Genomic DNA, 24,479 nt, shown 5'->3' on the forward strand with positions numbered 1-24,479 from the left:
TGGGCTTCGCTTCGAGATTTAGACTAGACCGTACATGGCTTTGACTGTGGTTGTGTGTGCATTTGACACCTTTGCTTTGCGTTTGTATCTTCATTAACCTCACTGCATTCTGTCTCCTTTTCATTGGGAATGTGCTGTCGGTTCAGAGGGCCCTATAGTTTATAGACGGTCCCCAACTCTCTCCCATCCACGAACCACAGAGGAGGTGCCACCGAAAACAGCTGGTACAAACCTAAACTATAGAGCAGTGTTGGGCAACTAATGTCCAGTTCTATAGTTTGCGAACTGTGGTAACTTATTTAAGTGTCTATTTCTTGTCTTTATTTTATTTATTTTTTTGAGTGGTGGCAGTGTTATAATATTTAGTTTAAATTGGCCATTAAAAAAATTCTATATGCATATATAGGTAGCAGAAGTCATTAGATGATCCAGCAAGCACTTAAGTAAATGTCTAAATCACATTCCTTCTCACTAATTTCTCCTTTGGATATCAGTTTAATCTGCATTTTGAGCTAATATCAATTACCGCTTAGCTTCAGTGTTCAGCAGAACTCTACTTTTGTTGGTCATTTAGAGTAAAACGCAGTTTTATATATATATATATATATCTGTAAGCTGCCATTTTTATTTTGATTTCCTGTTTTTTTCATTCATCTGTCTTTCCTGTCCTCTTCTGAGTTGTGAATGTGTCACTCATGTCTTTTTTTTTTCTTTTCTTTTCTTTTCTACTCTCTCTGTGTGAAGCCTGTCTGCCTTGCTCTAAGTCAGCTGTATTCCCTCCTCACCTCGTCCTCCCAGGTACTCATCGACCTCCCAAATAGCAGTTGTTGAGTGTTTGAGTTGTAAATCTGCTGCTGGTGTCAGTAGTAGATGCTACTGTCAGATCAAATCATGAGGAGCTGCTCTAACAGGAAGTGTGAAGAGAGATCACAAGGGCCTGATTACTTTTAGATTACCTTTGACCAAACTTGTTTGTCAGTTGTACCGTGTTGATTTAAAAATACAGAGAGAAAGAATATATTCCATTTATTGTTATAAAAAATATGCATTAAACATTACATCAAAGTTTCCAAAACTGTGGTATGTATAGATTAATGAAAAGCTAATAAATTAAATCATGAGAATGTTAAAATAAATTACAATATTTAAACAAAAAAATGGCAACAATCAAAATAAAACACTTAATAAAAATATGAAATATTACCTACATGTCATGTGACCATGTGAATAATATGTAATAATGTTATGAATAATATGTAATAATGTTATTAATAAAAAAGTAATTGTCGTCTATTTATGAATTTTAAAATGTAATATAATCTAATTACTAGTACTTATTAATATTACATGTAATTGGTTACTACCCAGCAAGTGTTTACACAATTATATTTATATTTGTTATTTTTGTATGATAAAAATATTAATATGGTAAAAATATTTATATTTGTATGATAAAAAAAATTGTTTTATACTTATGTAGATATTTAGAGATTTATTGTGTTTATATATTTATACTTTTAAATGTGTATTTTTATATATAAATGTAATTAATAATTTGTAATAATGCATATATAATGTAATTAGTATTTCTAAATTTTTCAATTGCTTGATACATACTAAGGCAGTTTATGATTGTCTGTTGAAAAAACTTGATATTTTATCACAGAACCTCTTTTTTCTTTGTTGTATATTTTGGCACCACAGTTTAGATTTATCACACAGCTAAATGCATCATAACCTCAAAGTCTAAAGCAGCATTGCCTTAAAAATTTAGTGTGAAATCTTCTAAAAGACATAAACCCAGTGTTAAACCGAGTGTAAAAAAAGCCATTTATAGTTATTTTTCTTCTGTTTATTATAGCTAGGAAGTTTAAACATAGGAGAAGGATGCTGATATATACCTTCTAATAATTTACACAAGAACAACAAGCACATTTTAAAAGCACACTTATGTCTCTCATTATGACTGTTCACAGGATCCTTGCATGACACTTTCTCCTTTGTTATAATGTAGTGCACTGAGACACCTACTGTTCAATAAGTGCATTTACAGCCAGACTCCATGTCAAAGCATCCGTTTGTGAAGCCTAACCAAATGCTTTAATTAATGTTTGAAAATATTTTTTACATTTGCTAAATCTAAATTAAGATTAAAACATTACCAGGAAGGTAATTTCTTGAATTTCAGGTTTTAAGTAAGAAATATGCAACATTTGCCGGTGGTGTTACATAACCTCTCTCTCCTGCAGGCATTGACAAGGAGAACGTTGAGATTTCTCCAACCTCGAGTCTCTCTACCGGTGGGCGAGCGCGACACGGGTCAGCCAGCCAGGTACAGAAGCAGCGCAGTGCAGGCAGCTTCAAACGGCCGAGCATCAAAAAGATCGTCTGAGAAGACTTGAAGCATTTCTACCTACTCCGTGGCCACCGTTCTTCTCCACGAATCCTGTTTGCTTTCCGTCGTCCAGTTAACAAGGTTCCTGCATTGAAGAACCGCTTAAGTGTTTGGTTTTTAATACCAGTTGAAGCTTGCCACACACTTGCCTAAGTGAACTACTTCGGGAGAATGCACTGAAAACTCCGGGTTGCACTCAATATCGAAAATGTCTTGGGACTGACCACACTGAAATGCTAAATCTGTCCAGTCAAGGCGTCCACTCTTCGTTTTGCACAAACTTGAGACTATGTCCTTATCGACGTCTGAAAGAAACACATGAATGAGAAACTGATCTGATCAGCCACTACAGCAAACAGATGACCAACCCTGTGGAGACTCTTAGGATCATTATCCTGCTCTGGCATCTGGCCTTTTTCCATTTAGTCCCGGACCCGCTACGGGATGGACGTGTACGACCTGTCCTGTCCTGATATCCACAGGCTTGAAATCCGGATCGCGATCCAAGATTATCTGTGTACTATACTATTGACGATAATAACAATCTCATGTTTTGGGTTCTTATTTTATCCATTGTGTGCCTTTGTCAGGGTTTTCAGCTGTGTATAGTTTGTAAAATAGGCAAGACCTGGCTAAGGAAGGGAAAACAGGTACTAATTATGAAAACGTGTTGAGGCTTTAACATTTACCATATTGTCCATTGGTCGCTACGGTGTAAACAGTACCATGTGACCATCAAATACGAGAATATCATATTGCAGCATCTAAATATTTATTCTGTAAATGGAGATCACATGAAGGTTTGCCTTGGGATCGTTATCATCAGTCGTCGAAAAAAAACTAGAGGAGCGGCGGATGAGTATGCATCCTTATGTCGTTTTTTTTTTTTTTTGTCCAAAAATGCACAAATCAAACACGACAATTTGGCATTAATATTCACATTTTAGCATTGTCTCACTGTGGTGAAATATGTTTTTTTATTTGTTTCATTAAACACTATGTGTGTATACAAGTTGCACATGTTTAAAGTGTGTGTTCAGGAAGTATCTGTGCATACCTTTTACCTTCCTCTGTTCCCGTCCCACTAAAAGCTCACATAGGGAACAGGAATCCCAGTCCCGCCACAAGCTGACATAGTAACATTGCACCAAAGACAAGTTTGCAATATTGTGAGGGGAAACTGTTGTGAACTCCATTTTGTATATTTTTATGTCTGTCTTGTCTATGTTGTATGCCTTAAATAATTATTTCTTCCATACAGTTCTCACTAACTTTGTAACCATGTTTTTGGCGTTTAATTGAATAGTTTTCTCACTCGCCGCTTAACCAGTGAATTGCAAAAATAACCACAATTGTGCCATTTAAGTTTGAATTAACATGCCATTAGCAGGGCTTCAGTGTATTAAATTTACAATGGCCGTCAAAATTTAAGTGGGCGATTTTTGTGTGCAATGTTATCTGCATTATTTTTTTTTACTTAGTTCTGCAAATCTACGAGGAGAAAACGGTAGTGTACTTAGTAACAGACTCACAGTACATGATGCGTTTGCTTTCTTTAAATGCTTATTAAAGGGAAATTGTATTACTAAAGAAGGGTACCTGCCAAATGTTTGAGGATGGTATATTTATGCATAATTGTAATTTTGTGTTTCTGAAGAGATTGCATAGAAATACGCGAGTACCCGATGTTTCACACTTAAAATTGGGACCAAATCAATGTCATTCTTCCACTTCATTTGTAGATTTATTTAACATTTCCGTTGGTTTTACAACATACTATCCAGCAGATCCAAAATGTACTTTTAATGCTGACTTGTGGTTATTTTGGGGCACTAAGTATTTACAGTGAAATATCGTCCCAACAGCAAATTTCTGATGACAATGATTTATGATCAAAAATGAGACTTGAAATTACTTGTCGTAATGGCCAATTTCCATCAGTCCATGTCAAATTTACAGTTTTTCATATAAATGGAAAATATGAAGGAACATATGACCCAATCGTGTGTTTGAAGTGTAAGATTTTTTTTTTTATCCATTACTCTGAATAACCAGAATATAACTCCTTTTTCTTGAATTTTCTATGTTGTTGCATTGCTACTACCAATCTAGAACTGACCTAATCTCATATGTCAACACTTTAAGACAATAAAGAAGGCACAGTCTTGACTGCCGTGATGGCGAATAGGACACATGACATGCCCCTAAGCCTTTTAAATTGCGTATGTAATTAAACGGTCTTATGTACTCATCATAAACAGACTAAAAAGGTGGTTTATTTTATATTATTCAAGATGTGTGTTTGTCTGATGCATATGCTACATTTTTAATTGCATTGGTCCTCTGTAAACAATGTATCTGTCACCTGTAAATATGTTTGTGTAAAATTGGAAGGTATATAAATACAAGTGTAAATATATGTGATATTGTATTACTTGCTTTTTTGTAAAGCGGTTAGTTGCTGTACATGTATAACATGGCAATTTAATTATACCAGTGTTCGTAATAAAAGTTTCCCTCTGTTACCATGCTGTCTAACATGTGAAATAAATTTTTACTATAGCGTTTTGTCTAGGTTTTATTAAATGAAAAAGAAATGTGTTCAAATAGCAAAAAGATACCTTTATCAGATGTTTATCATCTCAGAAACATCTGAGTTGTCAAAAACTTGACTATAAACTCACTTTAAGGGCAATGTAATGAAATCTAGATGATGGGAGATACTTGAAATCTCATCAACTATAACAACTCCATTTAAAGTGATTACATTTCCACAATCTCTGATTCGTCATGGATTGGTTTTGTAATGTTTCTGTTCATCCTGAATATATGAAAGAACAAAAGTACAACGCTACTGCAACCTCTTTGTTAAAAGCAACTTTGTTCACCAAATAAGTAAATCAAATACCAAAAAAGATACTTCTGAGGTTCAAAATCCACCTTTGAGAAGACCCAAATCTTTGACTTTGGAATCTGTTAACTATGAATTGGGAAAGTGTCATTTTGCAAGCTAAATAATCCATATTGACTCACATATGCATTAAGGAGACACACATTTTACATATTTATATGCTTTTATATTTTATAGTAATATATTTTAAAATAAATACTGTGTAGTTCAGCATTTCAGCCAGTTTTTAACCATTTTTTAATAGGTTTACTTAAATGTTCCATATAGTCTGAATTAATACGAGGTCATAAGAACTGCATGTACAATTATACAAAAATAAAAAGGTTTAAATAATGTTTAAAATCGTTTTGGATAAATTATTGCGTATCGTACTGCTTGACGGGTAACAAATAGAACATTACTGTGATTTTTTTTAAATGTGGCCAACCTCCAGTGTTTTTTTTAACAGTCTTTATCATTTCCAGGTGCAAAGTTCAAAGTTTAGCACCAAACTGCAATGTCAATAACATCAAATAATCCTGCTCTTTTTTTTTTACTTTAACTGAAACCATATTTTGAGCTACAATTTCTTGAATTAATGTCGAGTCTTTCTGTCATATTAATTTATTATTCCCTCTACGTTATAAAGAAACGACTCCATAATGTCTTCAGCGTATGGTCCTCAGCAGCCTCGTGGAGTCCGAAACCACTGTGACCTCGCGATGATTCCGTACATTAAAACTGTGAGCGAACTTATCGCGAGATTTGATCAGCTGATGGCTCTCTGTTTTTGGAGTGTGCGTTAGGACGGTCAACACGTGGGGAGGAGAGACAAGAGACACATATACACACACGAAGAGGGGGGGGGGCACGTTGGGATTGTGCTGGGCTTTGAACACGTAACATTAATATACGGTGGCGGTGCGAGGGACGCGTAAACACAGTGAGTACAAGCCGTGTGTTCGGGTTTTTACCTGTTGATAGGTGAAGCTTAAATAGCGCAGAGATGGAGCCCGTTTTAGCCGCCTCTCATTAGTCCTAATATCGGCCTTTGCGTAACATCCAAGCTGCAATTTTAACCATCTCATATGCAACCATTTTATCTTCAGTAATGATTTCCACCTTCACTGGTGCGACAGCGTACGTTTGACATTGCGCTATCCGCGGTCCAGAGCGCCCAAATCGCTTTAGCTACAGCGACTAACAGTGTCTGTCGCCGAATCTGAGTTCAACGGAGGATGGAAAATAGGTCTTGCACATTAATTATTGTCGTCAAATTAAGCAACTGTAAGGGAAATGAATCATTATTAGCTGATAGACTAGATACCATGTTGCAAAAATCATCTTGACCACCTTCAACTTCTATTCTCATGTTTTGGTACATAGTAGCTAACGTAGTTTTAAGCTTATCAATAGCTGGTTGGCCAGGTTGCACATTCCAAGAACTATCTTGACCATTTTAAGATGGTATGACCAGCTGCTAGGGGATTTTTTTTGCAGGTCCTACCAGCTAATGAGCAACTTGGACCAGGTATAAACCATTATAATCTGGATTTTCCACTAGGGATCTGTCGTTTCCATATTTTCAGGCCCAATTTATAATGTTACTTGGAGCTATTATAATTTGATAACTTGTGCAGTCATTTTGGAGTATGACGGGGGAACATATGCTCTTTGTTCTTTGCGCGTTGAAGTCACCTCACACCGTCATTCATTCAGCTGAATTACACATGGACTCGCGCTCTCTGTGAACTCATGGATAATTCAGGGCCGCTGTGAGGGAGAAGGACTTGGTGGAGGGTTACCCCGGTGAAATCGGTTAAAGTCGAGACACTTGAAGCAGTCAGTACCGTTACTTCATACTGAATAGCTGCGTGGGGTTGCAATTCATTCAGCGGCCTACCACGCGCACTGTAGGTCAATATCACCTCTTTAACTGGTTATGATGGTTTTTCTCTGTTTAATCACTTCGGTTTTGTGTGTTGTTTCATTTCTATCATAAACTGTGGAAGCTTATGCTCATATTTCTCTCATTTCGCTTATTAGTCCTTACAGCAGCAATGAACAGTTAGCTTAACTGCTAACACGCGCAGCATGCAATGCAACCTCGCAGATATATGGTTGCAAGGTGTCTGTTTTGTCTCGTGCACGAATACGTCGTTGTTATATCATTTACTTCGGCCGCAGTGCCAGTGTGCTAAAACGATCATGTCACTTTCGGGGCTCTCCGGTGTAGTTCTCCAGCTGCAGCCGGTGCGCGTAACCATCTCCTGACACGCTGGAGAGTTCACGGGTTCGCTTTTTTATTCTGAATGCAGTAGCACTAGTAAGCCGCTTACTTGCGACCAATGGGTTCGTATGTAACGTGTTGCGCGAATGACTGGCTCCGGTGCCCTCTCCGTTATCTCTACACCTCCCCAAGGTCGAACGGCCACCGTGCAGCACGCGCTCGGTTCTTTTTCAATGGTCCGCTCGCGCACGCGCTCAGGCCATGATATGACAGCGAGCGTTAACTCGGCGAGCGTTTATTTAACCTAGGCCTGAAGGTGAACACAGGACTTTACTATGCAGAAACTACGGCATGTGACTACATTCTGTGAACATGGCTGCTTGAAACGTGCCCTCGAGACTGATAGAGTTAACAGACAGTGTAGTATTAATATTATGACCATTGCATTGTTGTGTGAACAACTTTCCATTGCTAGCACTACTATTTCTTTCAGTTGAGACAATTAAAAGCCACTAATGTCTGAAATAAAGAAATTGCTTGGTAGGGACTGGATATTTTGGTGCCAGATTTTGGTTCCTATAATTAGAAATTGCCACATTTTTTTAGATTCTTCCTGCTGCTCATCTGTTGTCTAAGATGACAAAACTTTTAAAAGCTATAGCTTTGTTAAAAAAACCTACTTATATTCTCAGAAGTCTATCAGTGCTCAGTGTCAAAATGATTGAGATGGCCAATAAAATCAGACAAGGTGGGATTTACTGTTCACAAAAGCCTAACATGATGCTTTTGTTTTAAAGATGAAAGACTAATGATTTAATATGACAACTGTTTTACAATAGAAATATTTAACGACTGACAGTAATATCCATTGAAACAAACTTCTTAAATGTTTTGCTATATTAAATTGAAAATATAGGCTTTAATTTGTGAGATGTAATTCATAACTGAATGTGATGAGACAAGAAATTTGGGTACACAATTAAAAGTGAAAGTGAAAAAGTAAAAGTGAAAAAAGTTTTAAATACAGATTGATTACAATTAATTAGTTATTTTGCTTAAAATCCTTTAAAAATATTGATCAACCCAATGTTCAAGACATGTTTATAGCTTTGTACTCAACTATATTTTGATACTGAATTATTAGCGTATTTCAAAAAGATTCCCACATTAAAATCCAACTTTGTTTTTTTTCTCGCATTTTATTTGTCATTCCATATGCTATGTGCTCAAGTAGTCACTATTTATTGACAGTCAGAGAAGCGGTAAGCAGGCTGTCTTCTGAAATGCTGTCTGGAAGCTGAAGAGAAATGGAAACTTTCTTTGGTTACTATGTACAGGAGTGAATGGGAGGGCTTTGTGTATGATGTGGTGTTCCTCTGGAGACTGGGATATGCTGTCCCCATGGTGGAAATGCACACATGAATGTCCTTTTTTTTTTAACTCTGAAAGGATGCCCCCTCCGGCCAATAGCAGTGAGGTAGACACTGCACGTAGCTCTCAGCACCCTTTGAGGTTGAATGTCAGCCATGTGATATTGTCCCTGAAGTTTCTGCATGGCTGCCCAGAACTCTCCCCTCTCTCACTGTAAAGGAGCCATACCAAAACAGCAAACAAAGCAATATGTTATGTCATTTCTTTTATTTTTTGGTAGGGATTCAGAAGTTTTGATTTACTGCTTCTATTATTTAGTCTTTGTCTTTGAATGATGCTGGTTATTTTTTTTATTACATACTATGTAGTCATCATAATAATTCAATGGAAGATGTTTTAGTTCCCATGCATCCTATGTAACCATGGTTTAGTTGTTTTCTAGATGTAACACAGACTTGTGAGCAAGACAAAGGAATGGATGTTGACCATTGTGTAATTTCCCAATTCAATTAAATTCAAGTTTATTTGTATAGCGCTTTTTACAATACAAATCGTTACAAAGCAACTTTACAGAAAATTATGTTTCTACAATATTTAGTAGTAGCTAGTAGTTTGTGCACGTTTGACAGGATTTTAGAAAAAAATAAAAATAATAATAATTATACAAGACGTAGTCAGCTAGACGATGAACTATCAATATTATTAATTAATAGTAATTATATGATGCAGTCACACATGTAGAAATAATTGTTAGTTCTGTTTGTTGATTCAAGGTTAGGATCATCTGGGGTCCTCTGAGGGTCAGCATCATCTCTTCTCAGGTGTTCTGGATCCAGACTGGAGCTTGTGTAAATCCTACATCCCGTGGCAAAAGAAACAAAATAGAGACATCATTAGCATAGCTGCTGATCCAACAAAGTAAAATTAGTTTAACCCAAGCTAAAGAATAAAAATGCAGATGCAACTACACTCACAATTTAAGAGATACATTATTTGAATGCTTGGCGAAAGAGATGCGTTTTTAATCTAGATTTAAACAGAAAGAGTGTGCCTGAACCCCGAACATTATCAGGAAGGCTATTCCAGAGTTTGGGAGCCAAATGTGAAAAAGCTCTACATCCTTTAGTGGACTTTGCTATCCTAGGAACTACCAAAAGTCCAGCGTTTTGTGACCTTAGGGTGCGTGATGGGTTGTAGCGTGGTAGAAGGCTAGTTAGGTATGCAGGAGCTAAACCATTTAGGGCCTTATAGGTAAGTAATGATAATTTGTAACTGATACAGAACTTAATAGGTAGCCAGTGCAGAGACTGTAAAATTGGGGTAATATGATCATATTTTCTTGACCTCGTAAGGACTCTAGCTGCTGCATTTTGGACTACCTGTAGCTTGTTTATTGACGAAGCAGGACAACCACCTAGAAGTGCATTACAATAGTCCAGTCTAGAGGTCATGAATGCATGAACTAGCTTTTCTGCATCAGAAACAGATAACATGTTTCGTAGCTTGGCAATGTTTCTAAGATGGAATAATGCAGTTTTTGTAACATTGGAAATATGATTTTCAAAAGACAAATTGCTGTCCAATATAACACCCAGATTTCTGACTGTAGAGGAAGTAACAGTACATCCGTCTAGCTGCAGATTGTAATCTACAAGATTCTGTGTGTTGTTTTTTGGTCCAATAATTAATATCTCTGTCTTATCCGAATTTAATTGGAGAAAATTATTTGTCATCCAATCTTTTACATTTTTAACACACTCTGTTAGCTTAGATAATTGGGAAGTTTCATCTGGTCTCGTTGAGATATATAGCTGAGTATCATCCCAAGAGGAGTCACCCATTCTTTTACTTCCCAAAGGCAACTCATCTTAAACCAGATATAAAAACCTATTATAATACTGCACTCTGGAATACTTTGATTGACCTATCTGTGGTCCAATATGTTTTCAACTAATTTCCAGCTAAAATGCTGTACAAGATTCAAGTCTCTTATATCACTCTCGTCTCTTTTAAAAAAATCAACTCTCCTCAATATTTTATGGCCATTTATTATTTTATAAAATGTAGCCGTGTTGTTAGTGGGATAATGCACAGTAATTCGATTGTTATTACAAAATATGTATGATGGTTTGTAAATTTGGTCAGTTTTCAGGAAATAAAAATTACACTAGAATGGGTTATAGTATTACAAATATGCCAAATTCATCTTTAACTCCGTAGTGGTTGGGTATATATATATATGTATGTATGTATGTATATATGTATATATATATGTATGTATATATGTATATGTATATATGTATATATATGTATATATATATGTATATATGTATATGTATATATATATATATATATATATATATATATATATATATATATATGTGTGTGTGTGTGTGTGTGTGTGTGTGTGTGTAATGTTTACAAGACCGAATGGTTGAGCATTATGTCTATGTCAGGTTTATTGTCTGTCCTTTATAGTGCAACATGTCACCATAATTTCCTTTTGTTTTGCTTTGACATGATTTGTCTTATTGTTCATTGTGTTGATCTGCAGGTATAGCTGCTAGGGTCCAGAGGAGATGCCACTGAGGTTCCGGTCTTTTGTTTCGTATACGCTTCCTGGAGTGCTGGCGCTCATAGGCTGGTGGTGGTACATCTCCCGCAAGAAAGAGCGAATCACCAGCCACGAAAGTGAGGAGGGGTCGGTAATGGGCTTGCGAACCTCCTCTGGTGAGGGCAGCAATGGGATGGTCGACAAGAGCTGCCCTACGGCCAGCAGCACACACCGCAGAACCAGCCGAGACAGAGTCAAGGCCAAAGAGAACAGACCTGTTGAGCAGGAAGTTATAGCAGAGATTCACACGCCAGTGCTAAAAGCCACTGTGGGAGAGGCTCTCGGCACCCCTCCAGTTGTTTTGGCCTGTGGAAAACTAAGCTCTCCTCAGAGCGGTGCAAAATCAGACCCCCTACAGATCCACCCAGGCGCAACAACCCCTGTGTCATCTTCAACTCCAACAAAAACAGTGGACGAGAGCACTCATCAAAAAGAACCAGAGGCTGCCATTGGCAGCAAACTCTCAAGCCAGTTACCGCCAGATTTAGTGAGCACTGGTTTAGTCAAGAAGCAGGTCGAAAACCAACCACTAAGTAAGCAGCATCCTGCAGAGCTAGCCAAAGCAGTGCGACCTGAACCTGAGGGAGAGGTGGCCGCTGAAACCTCGTCACCAACTTGCAATCAGAAGTTGTCGACTGACATTTTAAAAGATGAGCTGGCCTCCACTACATCATCAACGGAGGGCGAGGCTGTCTTGCTGGACACCTGCAGCCCGAAAACACCACTGACTCTGACCTCTTTCCCCAACTCCACCAGCACACCCCTTTCAGAAAACTCCAACGAGGCTCAGCACCATGAAAACGGAGACCTGGGCTTGCCAGCCGAGACCAGTCCAGACATACAGGAGCTCCAGCGTCTTGCGGCAGGGCTGATCACTGAGGTCATCTCGGCAGCCACGCAGGAGGTCATGGCAGTCAGCAGCTGTGAGTCCCGGTACAGCAAGGGCTCTGAAGCGGCCGACACCAGCACGCTAGCTGTAAATGGTAAGGAAGTGGAGTCGTATGTACCTCCAGAGAGTGTGAAAAGCAGCGAGTCGCAGGCGGTGCAGATAGCAGAAGACATCGTCAACGGTTGTCTGGTGCCTTCGCTCTGGAAAATCCCAGAGAAGGAAAGAGGCTCATTGACTGTGTTGTTTGGGGAAAAGTTGGAGTCCATGCCGGTTCTGGCCAAGCTGCAGGCAGAGGAAGCTCTAGTGGAAGACTCAGGATGTAGCACATGCCAGTCTGAGGATGGCATCAGCAGCGAGGATCTCCATAGCACATGGTTGTCCTCGAATGTGTCTGAAAGTAAAGAGGACCTCATTCAAATTTCAGGGACTTGCAGGGCCTCGGATAGTCAAGGAGATGGACTGCAGGAGAGTCTTGCTGTAATTGCCCCTCAGGAGTCCCCACTTACCGCGGAAAACGTGGCTACGGTTTGTGAGGCAGCACAGTTGAATGGAACAGGCTTTAGGAATGGTGCTGCTATTGAGGTAGAAACTGACCAATCAGGAGGTGAGTTACAGTTCTTAAGAATTTAACACTAGAGTTTAAAGCATAGATCAAGTAACAATGAAAATGGTATTTTTTTCACTCTGAGGTCATTCATAACCAATTTCCCTTTCTTCTGTGGAACCCTAAAAATATACTCCAAATTGCAGCCTTAATGCAGTTTCAGAGAGCACTACACGATCCCAGCCGAGTATCATGTGTTTTGTGTTTCGCAGGAGAAATACAATCAAACAGGTTTAGAATGACATGAGTCAGATTAAAGGATGATGGTATTTTCATTATAGTGTGATCTGTGAATATCAATGGTTTCAGAGCGTCTTTCAGTATTGCGCTCTTCAAATGAATTGAACCCCCCCCCCCCCATGTAGTTAACATGTTGCATTGTGCCAAATGTTTGCTTGTTGCTAGCATAAAGGACATTTCTGCTAAAGTTTTCCTCCAAAATGAAGGGCTAAAAGACTGGCTTTGTTTAATAAAATACATGCTGTTTTCAGTTCGCTTTGTTCTTATGTTTAAATCCAACCAGTGTCAGTCCTCTATTTGACATTTTGCACGATGTAGTAGTACAGAAAAGCTTGAGTCAAGGGTACCTCTCAAACTGTGAATAGACTCTTTGGAATCCTCAGATACTCAAATTCCCAAACAGCGTATGTTACATGAGCACAACCGCATGTGCACTGCTGTTTTTACCACTCCCTACTACAGCAACTTCCTTACATGGATATCAGAGACATCTTGCTTTTTAAACTCTCCTGCTTAAGAGCAGGTGTTGGAAACGGCCAGTTGTAAGTCTGTTATTAGTTAGTCAGCAGGTGTTTTCACAAGAACATGGTGATACTTGCGCACTGACCATTTACAGTATTTGAGACAGTCTGAGTATTACTCTGTTGATCTGATAATAGGAAGCACCCGTGTGGGGTGTGTAGAGCCCCTTTCACACTGCACGTCGGACCCGGCATATTGCCGGAACATTGCCGAGTCGCCTTCTGTGTGAAAGCAAACACATCCCGGGGTTGATTCCGGCATTGAACCCGGGTCAGGTACCTAGTAACATTGCCGGGTTCAACCCGGGATGAGCGCTGTGTGAACAAAAGCCAGATCTAATGCCGTGTCAAAGTGATGACGCACGTTATCGCGCGACTCTTTTACCGGCTGTTTTGAAGGAAGATCAACGTTCGCGACGAAAAATATGTGCAAACTGTAATGAAGCAGAGATCAGTTTGTTCCTCACTTTCCGCGCTGATGCCGAGATCGTTCGCTTGCTTCAGTGAAAGTATAACATGCCTAACATTTTCGACTCGTACATTACACGTCACGCCCTGATGTCACGTGTCGTTACGAGATCTTTACGGGTTGTGTGTGTGAAAGCACGCACATATCCCGGGTAATCACTGGCAGTGTGAAAGTGCAAAATCTAGCGACCCGGGAACAATTGCCGGAACACTTTACCCATGTATTTGCTGGAATGGCAGTATGAAAGGGCCTTAAAGGGTTAGTTCGCCCAATTTGCAAAATTATGTCATTAATAACTTACCCTCATGTTGTTCCAAACCCGTAAGACATCCGTTTATTTTTGGAACACAGTTTAAGAAATTTTAGATTTAGTCCGAGAGCTCTTAGTCCCTCCATTGAAGCTGCGTGTACAGTATACTGTCCATATCCAGAAAGGTAAGAAAAACATCATCAAAGTAGTCCATGTGACATCAGAGGGTCAGTTAGAATTTTTGAAGCATCGAAAATACATTTTGGTAAAAAAATAGCAAACACTACGACTTTATTCAGCATTGTCTTCTCTTCCGTGTCTGTTGTGTGAGAGAGTTCAAAACAAAGCAGTTTGTCATATCTGGTTCGCGAACGAATCATTCGATGTAACCGGATCTTTTTGAAACAGTTCACCAAATCGAACTGAATCGTTTTAAACGGTTCGCGTCTCCAGTACGCATTAAACCGCAAATGACTTCAGCTGTTAACTTTTTTTTTTAATGTGGCTGACACTTCCTCTGAGTTCAAACAAACCAATATCCCGGAGTAATTCATGTACTCAAACAGTACACTGACTGAACCGCTGTGAAGAGAGAACTGAAGATGAACACCGAGCCGAGCCAGATAATGACTCGTTCACGAGTCAAGAACCATTTCTGTCAGACGTGTCCGATTCGAGAACCGAGGAGCTGATGATACTGCGCATGTGTGATTCAGCGTGAAGCAAACCGACACACAGAGCGTCTGAACCGAACTGATTGTTTTGGTGATTGATTCTGAACTGATTCTGTGCTAATGTTATGAGCCCAGGTAAACCGAAGGCTTGCAGTCATCGCCAATGACGCCATTACGTCGAGCGCAAAAGAACCAGCGAACCGTTTTCTTCAACCGGTTTATTGAATCGAACTGTCAAGAACTACTGGTGATCCGAAAACCGATGCAACCGGTTCTTGACTCATGAACGAGTCATTATCTGGCTCGGCTCGGTGTTCATCTTCAGTTCTCTCTTCACAGCAGTTCAGTCAGTGTACTGTTTGAGTACATGAATTACTCCGGGAAATTGGTTTGTTTTAACTCGGAGGGAGTGTCAGCCACATTAAACAAGTTAACTATGGCGTTATTTCCCTGTCAAATGTCGAGAGCGCATAATTGTAGAGCGAAAGTACATTAATATAATGCGCGAGCGTGAATCTGCTCGCGCGCGGAATATAATGTGCGTGAGCGCGAATCTCTCTGCTCGCGCGCAGAATATAATGTGCAGAGCGCGAATCTCTCAGATACACCTTGCTCTTGTAAGAATTTTCTCTGGGCTCGCTCCAAAGGGTATGCCTGCACTTGAAACGTGTTCAGTGCAATCGCAAATCTCACCTCTTCGCTTACTGTAAGCGTGTATGTGCTTAGACTGCGTCCAGTGCATTTGCGCATGGCCAAGTACTCTTCTCTTCAATTTCTTTCTCTTTGCTCTTGGCATAAACGCTGTCAAAATGGCAACAACCAATCAGAAATAGGCTTCAACGACTGACCAATGAAAACATGACATCGTACATGGAATCTTATTGGTTGATATTGAACCGCACATAGAACACATGGAATAAGTTCACTGAAGTTCAATCAAGACGATACATTTGACATATTTAACATCAAAACAAATAAAACTGGTTACCTGAGATCGTCGATTCGGCGGATCCATCTCGGCTCGTCTTGACTGAACGTCAGTGAATTTATTCCATGTTATGATTGATGATCAGCTGACTTTCTCAAACCACATTGCTAAAATGGTCCGATCCTGCAGATTTGCTTTATTCAACATCAAGAAGATCAAACCCTTTCTTTCAGAACATGCTGCACAACTCAAGATTAATTTTTAATGAGCCAAAAAAAATACACGTAACACCTCTGTTTATCAATTTGCACTGGCTTCCAGTAGCTGCTCGCCTAAAATTCAAGGCATTGATGTTTGCCTACAAACCTACCACTGGCTCTACACCTATTTACCTAAATTTGTTACTTCAGACTTATGTGCCCTCTAGAAGCTTGCGTTCTGCAAGTGAACGTCGCTTGATTGTGCCATCCCAAAGATGCACAAAGTCACTTTTACGGACTTTTAAATTAAATGTTCCCTCCTGGTGGAATGACCTGCCTAACTCAATCCGAGCAGCTGAGTCCTTAGCCATCTTCAAGAATCGGCTTAAAACCCATCTCTTCTATCTTTATTCGACCCTCTAACACTCACTATTCTAATTCTATTCTTTAAAAAAAATCGAACTACCTTTCTAATATTTTTGTATTCTATTTTCTTTTCATTAATTATGCAATTGTATGTGTGTGTGTATGTGTAAAGACCTCTAACATTAGTTTGCTCCATTATTTTTTTATTCTCTGTTTTCTTTATATTATATTATTTAAAATCCCATGCTAGGTGTACTGCTAACCTAACTGAGACTTGTTATAGCACTTGTATATCATTGCTCTTTTTGTTGTTTTTGATTGCTTCCACTGTCTTAATCTGTAAGTCGCTTTGGATAAAAGCGTCTGCTAAATGAATACATGTAAATGTATGTGTGTGTATATGTGTATGTATGTATATGTGTGTATATATATATTCATATATATATATTCATATATATATATATATATATATATATATATATATATATATATATTCATATATATACACATATATATATATATATATATATATATATATATATATATATTCATATATATACACATATATATATATATATATATATATATATATATATATATTCATATATATACACATATATATATATATATATATATATATATATATATTCATATATATACACACATATATATATATATATATATATATATATATATATATATGGTGAACTGTTTCAAAAAGATCCGGTTACATCGAATGATTCGTTCGCGAACCGGATATGACAAACTGCTTTGTTTTGAACTGTCTTACAACAGACACGGAAGAGAAGACAATGCTGAATAAAGTCGTAGTGTTTGCTATTTTTTGACCAAAATGTATTTTCGATGCTTCAAAAAATTCTAACTGACAATCTGATGTCACATGGACTACTTTGATTGTTTTTCTTACCTTTCTGGACATGGACAGTATACCGTACACACAGTATTAATGGGGGGACTGAGAGCTCTCGAACTAAATCTAAAATATCTTAAACTGTGTTCCAAAAATAAATGGAGGTCTTACTGGTTTGGAACGACATGAGGGTGAGTTATTAATGACATAATTTTTGGGTGAAAAATTTTTCATTTTTGGGTGAACTATCCCTTTAAGTGATTCACACCATCTGCTGCTGCTATCTCCATATTGTGCCTTGAGAAAGGTGTGGAGACTGGCTGTAGCTAGTGTCTTAGCCCATCCTCACTTGAATGAAAGGAGAAAATGTAATAGAACTTTGACACTTCCTCTCTTGTTGGCTAATACCAAGTAAATGGGCAATTATTGACCCTGTCAACACTGTCAAGCAGCAGCAAAGGAGTCCGTAAACTGAAAAACAATTTGTCATTAGCTGACTACTATAATGGTATGAGTCAAGAACAATGGTCCACACATCCAGAGGGAAGAGGCTGGTTGTTTTGTTCGTCAATGGTTCTTCTCCGCTGTATTAGTTTTGTTTGTTATTGTTACCCCACGGTTGCTTGGCAAACAGTGATGACCTGGCTAAGCAGGCATTTGCGTTTGAAAGGGCTGTTAAAGACATTCAGTTTAGACCCTCTGAAAGTCATCGATATAAGTTGCAGTGATGGTGTGTGGAATGGATGCCCTTTTTCCCCAACTATGATAATTATAATATTAACGATATCCAGAACATCTCGGGATTAGTTGCAGGTGATTTTTTTTTTTTAAATATGTATATTTTCTATATTTTATCTTTTTATGTGTGTTTGTCTACGTGTATATATATATACATGCAATACTATATACAATATTTTTACCATATGCAGATCATCTCGGGATTAGTTGCAGGTAATATTTATTTATTCAGTTGACAGACATTTTTTATTTTAATGAATTAATTTTTTTTTTATTTTTTTTTTTTAACCTTTTTATGTATATACAGTCAAGGCCAAAAAGTTTTGGCAGTGACAAATTTTGTGTTTTGCCAAGTTTGCTGCTTCAGAATGTGTAGATTCTTTTTTTCACGTTTCTATGGTATACTAAAAAAACAATAAGCATGTCATAAGTTTTAAAGGCTTTTATTGGCAAAAAAAAAAAAGAAATTTTCAGTGTTGACCCTTGTTCTTCATATCCTCTGCAATTTGCTCTGGCATGCTGGATATTAGCTTCTGGGCCAAATCCTGACTGATGGCGATCCATTTTTGCCTTCTTATTTCTCAGAATTGATCACAATTTGTGGGCTTCTGCTTGTCCACTTGCATTTGAAGACTGACCACAGATTCTCTATGGGATTGAGATCTGGGGAGTCCAAAATATCAGTGGTATGATCTTTGAGCCACTTCTTTATCACTCTTGCTTTGTGAAGTGGTGCTCCTCCATCATGCTGGAAAATGCACGGATCATCACCAAACTCCTCATGGATCGTTGGCAGAAGTCAGTCTTGCAGGATGTTTTGACACCATTTTTTATTCATGGCAGTGTTTTTGGGCAGAATTATGAGCCCACTTGAAAAGCATCCTCACACATGGATGGGCGCAGGATGCTTCACTGTTGGCACAACCCAGGACTCATGGTAGCGTTCACATTTTCTTCTCCAAACAATCGACAATCGTCTTCTGCTGTCCAATCCTTGAACTTGCTGCAGAATTTCTGTCCTTGACATTTTTCTTGGAGAGAAGTGGCTTCTTTGCTGTCCTTCTTGACACCAGGCCATTGCCCAAAAGTCTTGTCCTCACTGTGCATGCAGATGCTCTCACACCAACCTGCTGCCATTCCTGAGCAAGCTCTGCACTGCTGGAGATACGATTTTGTAGCTGACTCCTCAGGAGGAGATGGTCCTGGCGCTTGCTGGACACTCTGGGACGTCCTGAAGACTTCTTCACTGCAGTCGAACCTGTCTCATTGAAGTTCTTGATGATCCGGTTAATGGTTCTTTCAGGTGGAATATTCTTTGTAGCAGTTTCCTTGCATGTGAGGTCATTTTGATGCAAAGCAATGATGGCTGAACCTGTTTCTTTGGAGGTAACCATTACTGAACACAGTTATTGGAAGCGCTTCTTCCTTCCTTTTATAGCAGCCAGTTTGCTCTTACAATCTAATTAGTATTCTAGTGATTAACCTGACTAGTACTCATTCACACTTTCACATATGCTGCTGATATTAGTCAATTAATGTTAGCTGGTTGTTTTGTGTCAGGATCAAAAAACAGTGAAATTTGTTTAGTTTTTTGTGAAAATATATATATATATTTTTTTTTGGCCAATGAAGATTTTAGCAATTATTTAAAATGCGTTTGATCACTCTACACAATCTAGAAACCATATGAATGAACACCACAACAGCTTAAGCAGCAAAACACAAAATTGATGTCACTGCCAAAACTTTACGCCATGATTGTATATGAATATTTTATATAAAACAAAAACAATTTTATTACATGGTTATTTTAATCTTAAACCATATTATTATTTTAAATATGTGGTTGAATGTTTTCAGTCAATTTTACAAACGTTTGTTGTTGTCAATGAAATTTTGTATGTTTATAAACTGACCATTTTTTTGACACCTCCTCCCCCCAACAGGGTCAGATGTGAATAGTATGGATTCAGTGGACAGTTGTTCAGCCTTGGGGGCGGGAGACAGCCAGCCGAGTGGCAGCCAGACCTGTCAATCACAGAGCTCTGAGCTTATTGTGTGGGAGATTGAGGTGCCAAAGGTACATTCCCTTAAACCCCTGATTTTGCTTCACATTTAGTAGTGCTGCTATCAATCAAAGTTAGCTAGTGCTAGCTTTCTTACCTTTCTTATGAATTCATTAAAACCTGCTTTGGTATCTGTGGTTGTCCTCTTATTTTGCAGCATTTAGTGGGACGGCTAATTGGCAAACAAGGAAGATACGTGAGCTTTCTGAAGCAAAGCTCCGGTGCTAAGATCTACATTTCAACCCTGCCTTATACTCAAGAGTTTCAGATCTGCCATATAGAGGGTAAGTGAGTCTCTGTGAAAGGCCACAATCTGTTCTGTAATCTGCCTTCTTGAATTGATGTTGTTGTTTTTTAGGAACCCAGCAGCAGGTAGATAAGGCGCTGGCCTTGATTGGGAAGAAGTTCAAAGACATGGACCTGACCAACTTGTACGCCCCACCTCCCCCACCGCTAACGCTGCCCTCTCTGCCTATGACGTCCTGGGTAAGATTGGTCCCTACCTCCTACAGACTACATAGACAGCTTGCGTCTAAGGCAGTATTAAGGCAGTATGCACCCTGTTTTTGTGAAACATGAACCCAGAGCCCAAGAGTTTTGGCATTCTAACATAGTGCTTCATTGGATCTGTCTGTTACAGCTTTTATTGCCCAATGGGGTGACAGTCGAGGTGATTGTGGTGAACATTGTATCAGCCGGTCACCTGTTTGTCCAGCAGCACACTCACCCTACGTATCACGCCCTGCGCAGTCTGGACCAACAGATGTTCCTGTGCTATTCCCAGCCCGGGACGCCTCCCTTGCCATCGCCTGTTGAAGGTAAGAGAAGCCCCCTTTTTCTCTCTACGCATTCCTCTTTCTGCAAAAAATTTATTTTATTTTATTTTTTATTTTTTCAATTTTAAATCTCTTTTCTAGTTGGAGTGATTTGTGCGGCCCCAGCTGTAGATGGAGCCTGGTGGCGAGCGCAGGTCATCTCTTTCTACAAAGATTCAGCTGAAGTGGAAATCCGATATGTTGATTATGGCGGCTATGACAGAGTCAAGATTGACACCCTTCGACAGATCAGGTTATTCCTGTTTTAATTCATCTGTATTCATTAAAGTTTCCATACTGATCTGTAAAGTTCATTATATTTTGAAAAAGCAAACATGCCACTCATGATAAATGTTTTAAAATCTATACAAAATATAAAATATATGTGCTGTGGACTCACTGATCTCTGGTTTTCAGGTCGGACTTTGTGACATTACCGTTCCAAGGAACAGAAGTCTTATTGGACAACATTGCCCCACCTCCAGGTTTGACTTTATTTTTTAAAATTGAAGTAAAAATGTCCAGCACCTCACTCCTGCTGGATCTCACTGTTGTTGACGTCTTCATTAGGAGAGGATCGGTTCTCAGCGGAGGCCAATTCTGCACTGGAAGAGATGACGAGAGGAGTTCCATTACTGGCACAAGTGAGCGTTTCAATCATTCAAATAATGGATGACATTTATGTTGATGTTTCTAGCCAACAGATAATTTAATGGGCTATTTTGTCATATAGGTCACCAACTACGACAATAATACAGGACTTCCTTTAGTACACATGTGGAACATGGTGGGAGAGGAGGTAAAATTTGATTTGTTTAATAATATATTAGTAAGAAAGGATGACATATTTATGAATTTTTTTTAGTTTTTCTGTACATAATTTTTTTTTCTCAAGCATTTTATTTTAAGAAATGTTTAATTCAGAACTGAATATTTTGACATTTTGAAGCATGTTCACACCATGAATGTTAACTAACGATAAAGAAAGTATGTATGGTTTTACAAATCATTCTAAATGTAAAGGAATAGCAGAGTCCACACAACTAGAACAAAAACAGCACAATATCATTAAAATCACTTTTTTTGAATTTGTTCTAGCTGATAAAAATTTAGACAGCAAATCGGAATCCGTCCTTTTTTTATTGAGTTTAAGCATTTAAAGTGGCAGGCAACAAAAGCAGTCTTTTTCATGTGTTGGTGTGCATGCTAATATAGTTCTGTTTTCCATGTGCAGTCTTACTCATTTTGAGAGGCCATCTGTCATGCTTCATTTTCATGTCTTTGATAATGAGTAGCATGAATTACATAACATGGTTCTTTTTTTGTAGCTGGTCCTGCTCAACCGCACTTTGGCAGAGCGAGGTTATGGCACTTGGGTGGACAGTTTCTGATCTTCCAGAACTCCCTCGCGCTCCTCTCCTCACTCACCTCGTGGCCCACCTGCCCCTTAATCATCACCACTCATCATGAATATCTGCAGGTTCTGTCCTCCTCACCCCATCGTGTCCTCCACCACCTTCTACCTGAAGTGCGCATCGCTGGCTCCAGGAGTTTATTTTTTTTGTTGTTTTTTTTTGTCCTCCCCATCCTGCATTTTTCCCATTTATTTTTTATTTTCTATCCCCTTCCATTAAAAAATATCAATACTGTATGAAAGGAAAAAACTACGAGTCAAGTGTCAATGAACGATCAACCAATAAGGACTGAAGTTTTCCTGACTCTTTGCTGTTGTAAATTTAAAATATAACTAAATAAAGGTTAATCATGTTTTCCGTCCGATCAGACTCCTTACAGCACAAAAACCAACTGGATTATCATGCCATGGATGACGAATATGTATAAAAAAAAAAAAAAATTTCAGTAGAGGACTATGGTGCAGTTAAGATTCAACCATGTTGCTGCTGACGTAATCTTTGGACATGAGACATCATGTTTGCATTTACACTATCATGGATTCATCCCAGTGTTTCACTGTCCAGTCGGGTGGGTTTTAGAAAGCTGACCTGTAGATATGGGTACAGATCTATCTCCATGTCTGTCTGTACCACAGTGTGGTTTAAGAGGGTGATACGCAGCCCATCTCATGACTTCCCTCTTCACCACACTCTGGATCTGTAGGACTCCAACAGCCTTTAGCATCAATAGGCCTGATGCCAAGAGTCACTTCATTTATTTCACTGATTACAGTCTTTTAAACCAGGAGATGTCTGTGCCCTACTGACCTCTGGGCCATTATAGGAAAGACTATGCTGAGTCTTCAGCCCTAGAAGGACGCTACAGTTCGAATGGTGCTGCTACAGAAGACAAAAGGGCGTTCTTAACGCTGAATACTGACCTGTGGGGACACTAAATAAATGACTACAAAAACCAGAACAGTACTGTGTGACGGGGACAGCAGGACACTCCCATTCTGAGTGGATGAACTGCATTCAATGGGTCTGTGTGTTTTTGTATGCATGTAATTTTGCTCCAGAGCATCTCAATTCACGTATTATCATTTGTGTAATGGGCCACTTGCTTATGTTTCACTCAAGATCCGTCTCGCAATAACGTTACATCTAGTAGACCCATTGCCATTAATGCCTCTTTGAATTCTGTAAATAACTTGGTACACTGTCCAAACCCAGAAACCCACCCAACTGGCTATAAGGAGAAGTTGACAATACATCTACCTGTCTTGGAGAAGATAAAAAGCTTTAAGCATTATCCATAGCTTTTTTTGTTATGTTTGTTTTACACTGGATGAAATTAGGTCTGCTTTATTACTGTATAATTTGTTCAAGAATAATGGCACAGAGATTAATATTACCCTTTTTGTATCTTGTCATTGATCATGCTCTTTCAGTCATTTTAAGGGCTTTTTTGGTCAGAAAGGCTTGTCCCTTTTTCAGCTGCTGAATTATTGCTAATCTAATACTGTTGGACTGAATGTCTAAGGTCGTCCTCGCGTGAGACGCTTCGAGGCTTTTAGCTTGGCGTAATGGGTTTTTTGATTGTTAGCTCTACAGTTGTTAGCCTCGAAATGTCTTGATAAACTTTCCACCGTCTGAACAATAAATAAAAGCTCCCCGTTACTGCATATATTTGCCTTCACCAGAACAATTCTGGATTAAAAACCTAAAATATAGATTTTTACACTTATTTTGAAGCGATAATAAACTATACACTGCTCTTTTAGCGGTAGTATAATACGCTAAATATGAGAACTGACAGCGTCGGAAAGTAGTCAGATGTAGTCGTTTGTGAGGGGCATTGCACGGTTTTCCACTAGTATGCTACGAGGTTTTTCTGCAATATTTCCTTCACAAGCTCCCGTTTCTGTACTGTCCTGCGTTCATCTCAGGTATG

General features: G+C 38.7%; 2 protein-coding genes across 10 annotated transcripts in view; both read left to right on the top strand.

The window, feature by feature from the left end:
* The window catches only part of LOC132123557 (neurofibromin-like), a 76,870-nt gene extending 71,950 nt beyond the window's left edge, over positions 1 to 4,920 (top strand). For 3 of the 8 annotated variants that reach the window (XM_059534252.1, XM_059534253.1, XM_059534255.1), the window contains 3 exons: positions 147 to 224; positions 745 to 798; positions 2,250 to 4,920. In XM_059534252.1, coding sequence (XP_059390235.1) covers positions 147 to 224; positions 745 to 798; positions 2,250 to 2,392 — 275 coding nt within the window. In that variant the 3' untranslated portion in view covers positions 2,393 to 4,920. Of the gene's footprint in view, positions 1 to 146; positions 291 to 744; positions 799 to 2,249 lie in introns of all 8 variants that reach the window. The other 5 variants (XM_059534258.1, XM_059534257.1, XR_009426533.1 and 2 more) reach the window with 4 other exon arrangements.
* Positions 4,921 to 6,085: 1,165 nt separating this feature from the next.
* Positions 6,086 to 22,897, top strand: LOC132123560 (A-kinase anchor protein 1, mitochondrial-like). 2 transcript variants are annotated; one of them, XM_059534259.1, is made up of 11 exons: positions 6,086 to 6,228; positions 11,441 to 12,993; positions 20,197 to 20,330; positions 20,474 to 20,600; positions 20,675 to 20,802; positions 20,957 to 21,134; positions 21,234 to 21,384; positions 21,549 to 21,616; positions 21,702 to 21,775; positions 21,865 to 21,930; positions 22,460 to 22,897. In XM_059534259.1, exons 2-11 carry the CDS (start codon positions 11,466 to 11,468, stop codon positions 22,520 to 22,522), a joined length of 2,517 nt encoding a protein of 838 aa, XP_059390242.1. In that variant the 5' UTR covers positions 6,086 to 6,228; positions 11,441 to 11,465; the 3' UTR covers positions 22,523 to 22,897. The 2 variants fall into 2 exon arrangements, with proteins under 2 accessions (XP_059390242.1, XP_059390243.1); XM_059534260.1 differs by lacking the exon at positions 6,086 to 6,228 and adding an exon at positions 6,989 to 7,127.
* Positions 22,898 to 24,479: the final 1,582 nt, after the last annotated feature.

The sequence above is a fragment of the Carassius carassius genome, chromosome 41 (genome assembly GCF_963082965.1).
Source record: "Carassius carassius chromosome 41, fCarCar2.1, whole genome shotgun sequence".
NCBI classification, from domain to species: Eukaryota; Metazoa; Chordata; class Actinopteri; order Cypriniformes; family Cyprinidae; genus Carassius; species Carassius carassius.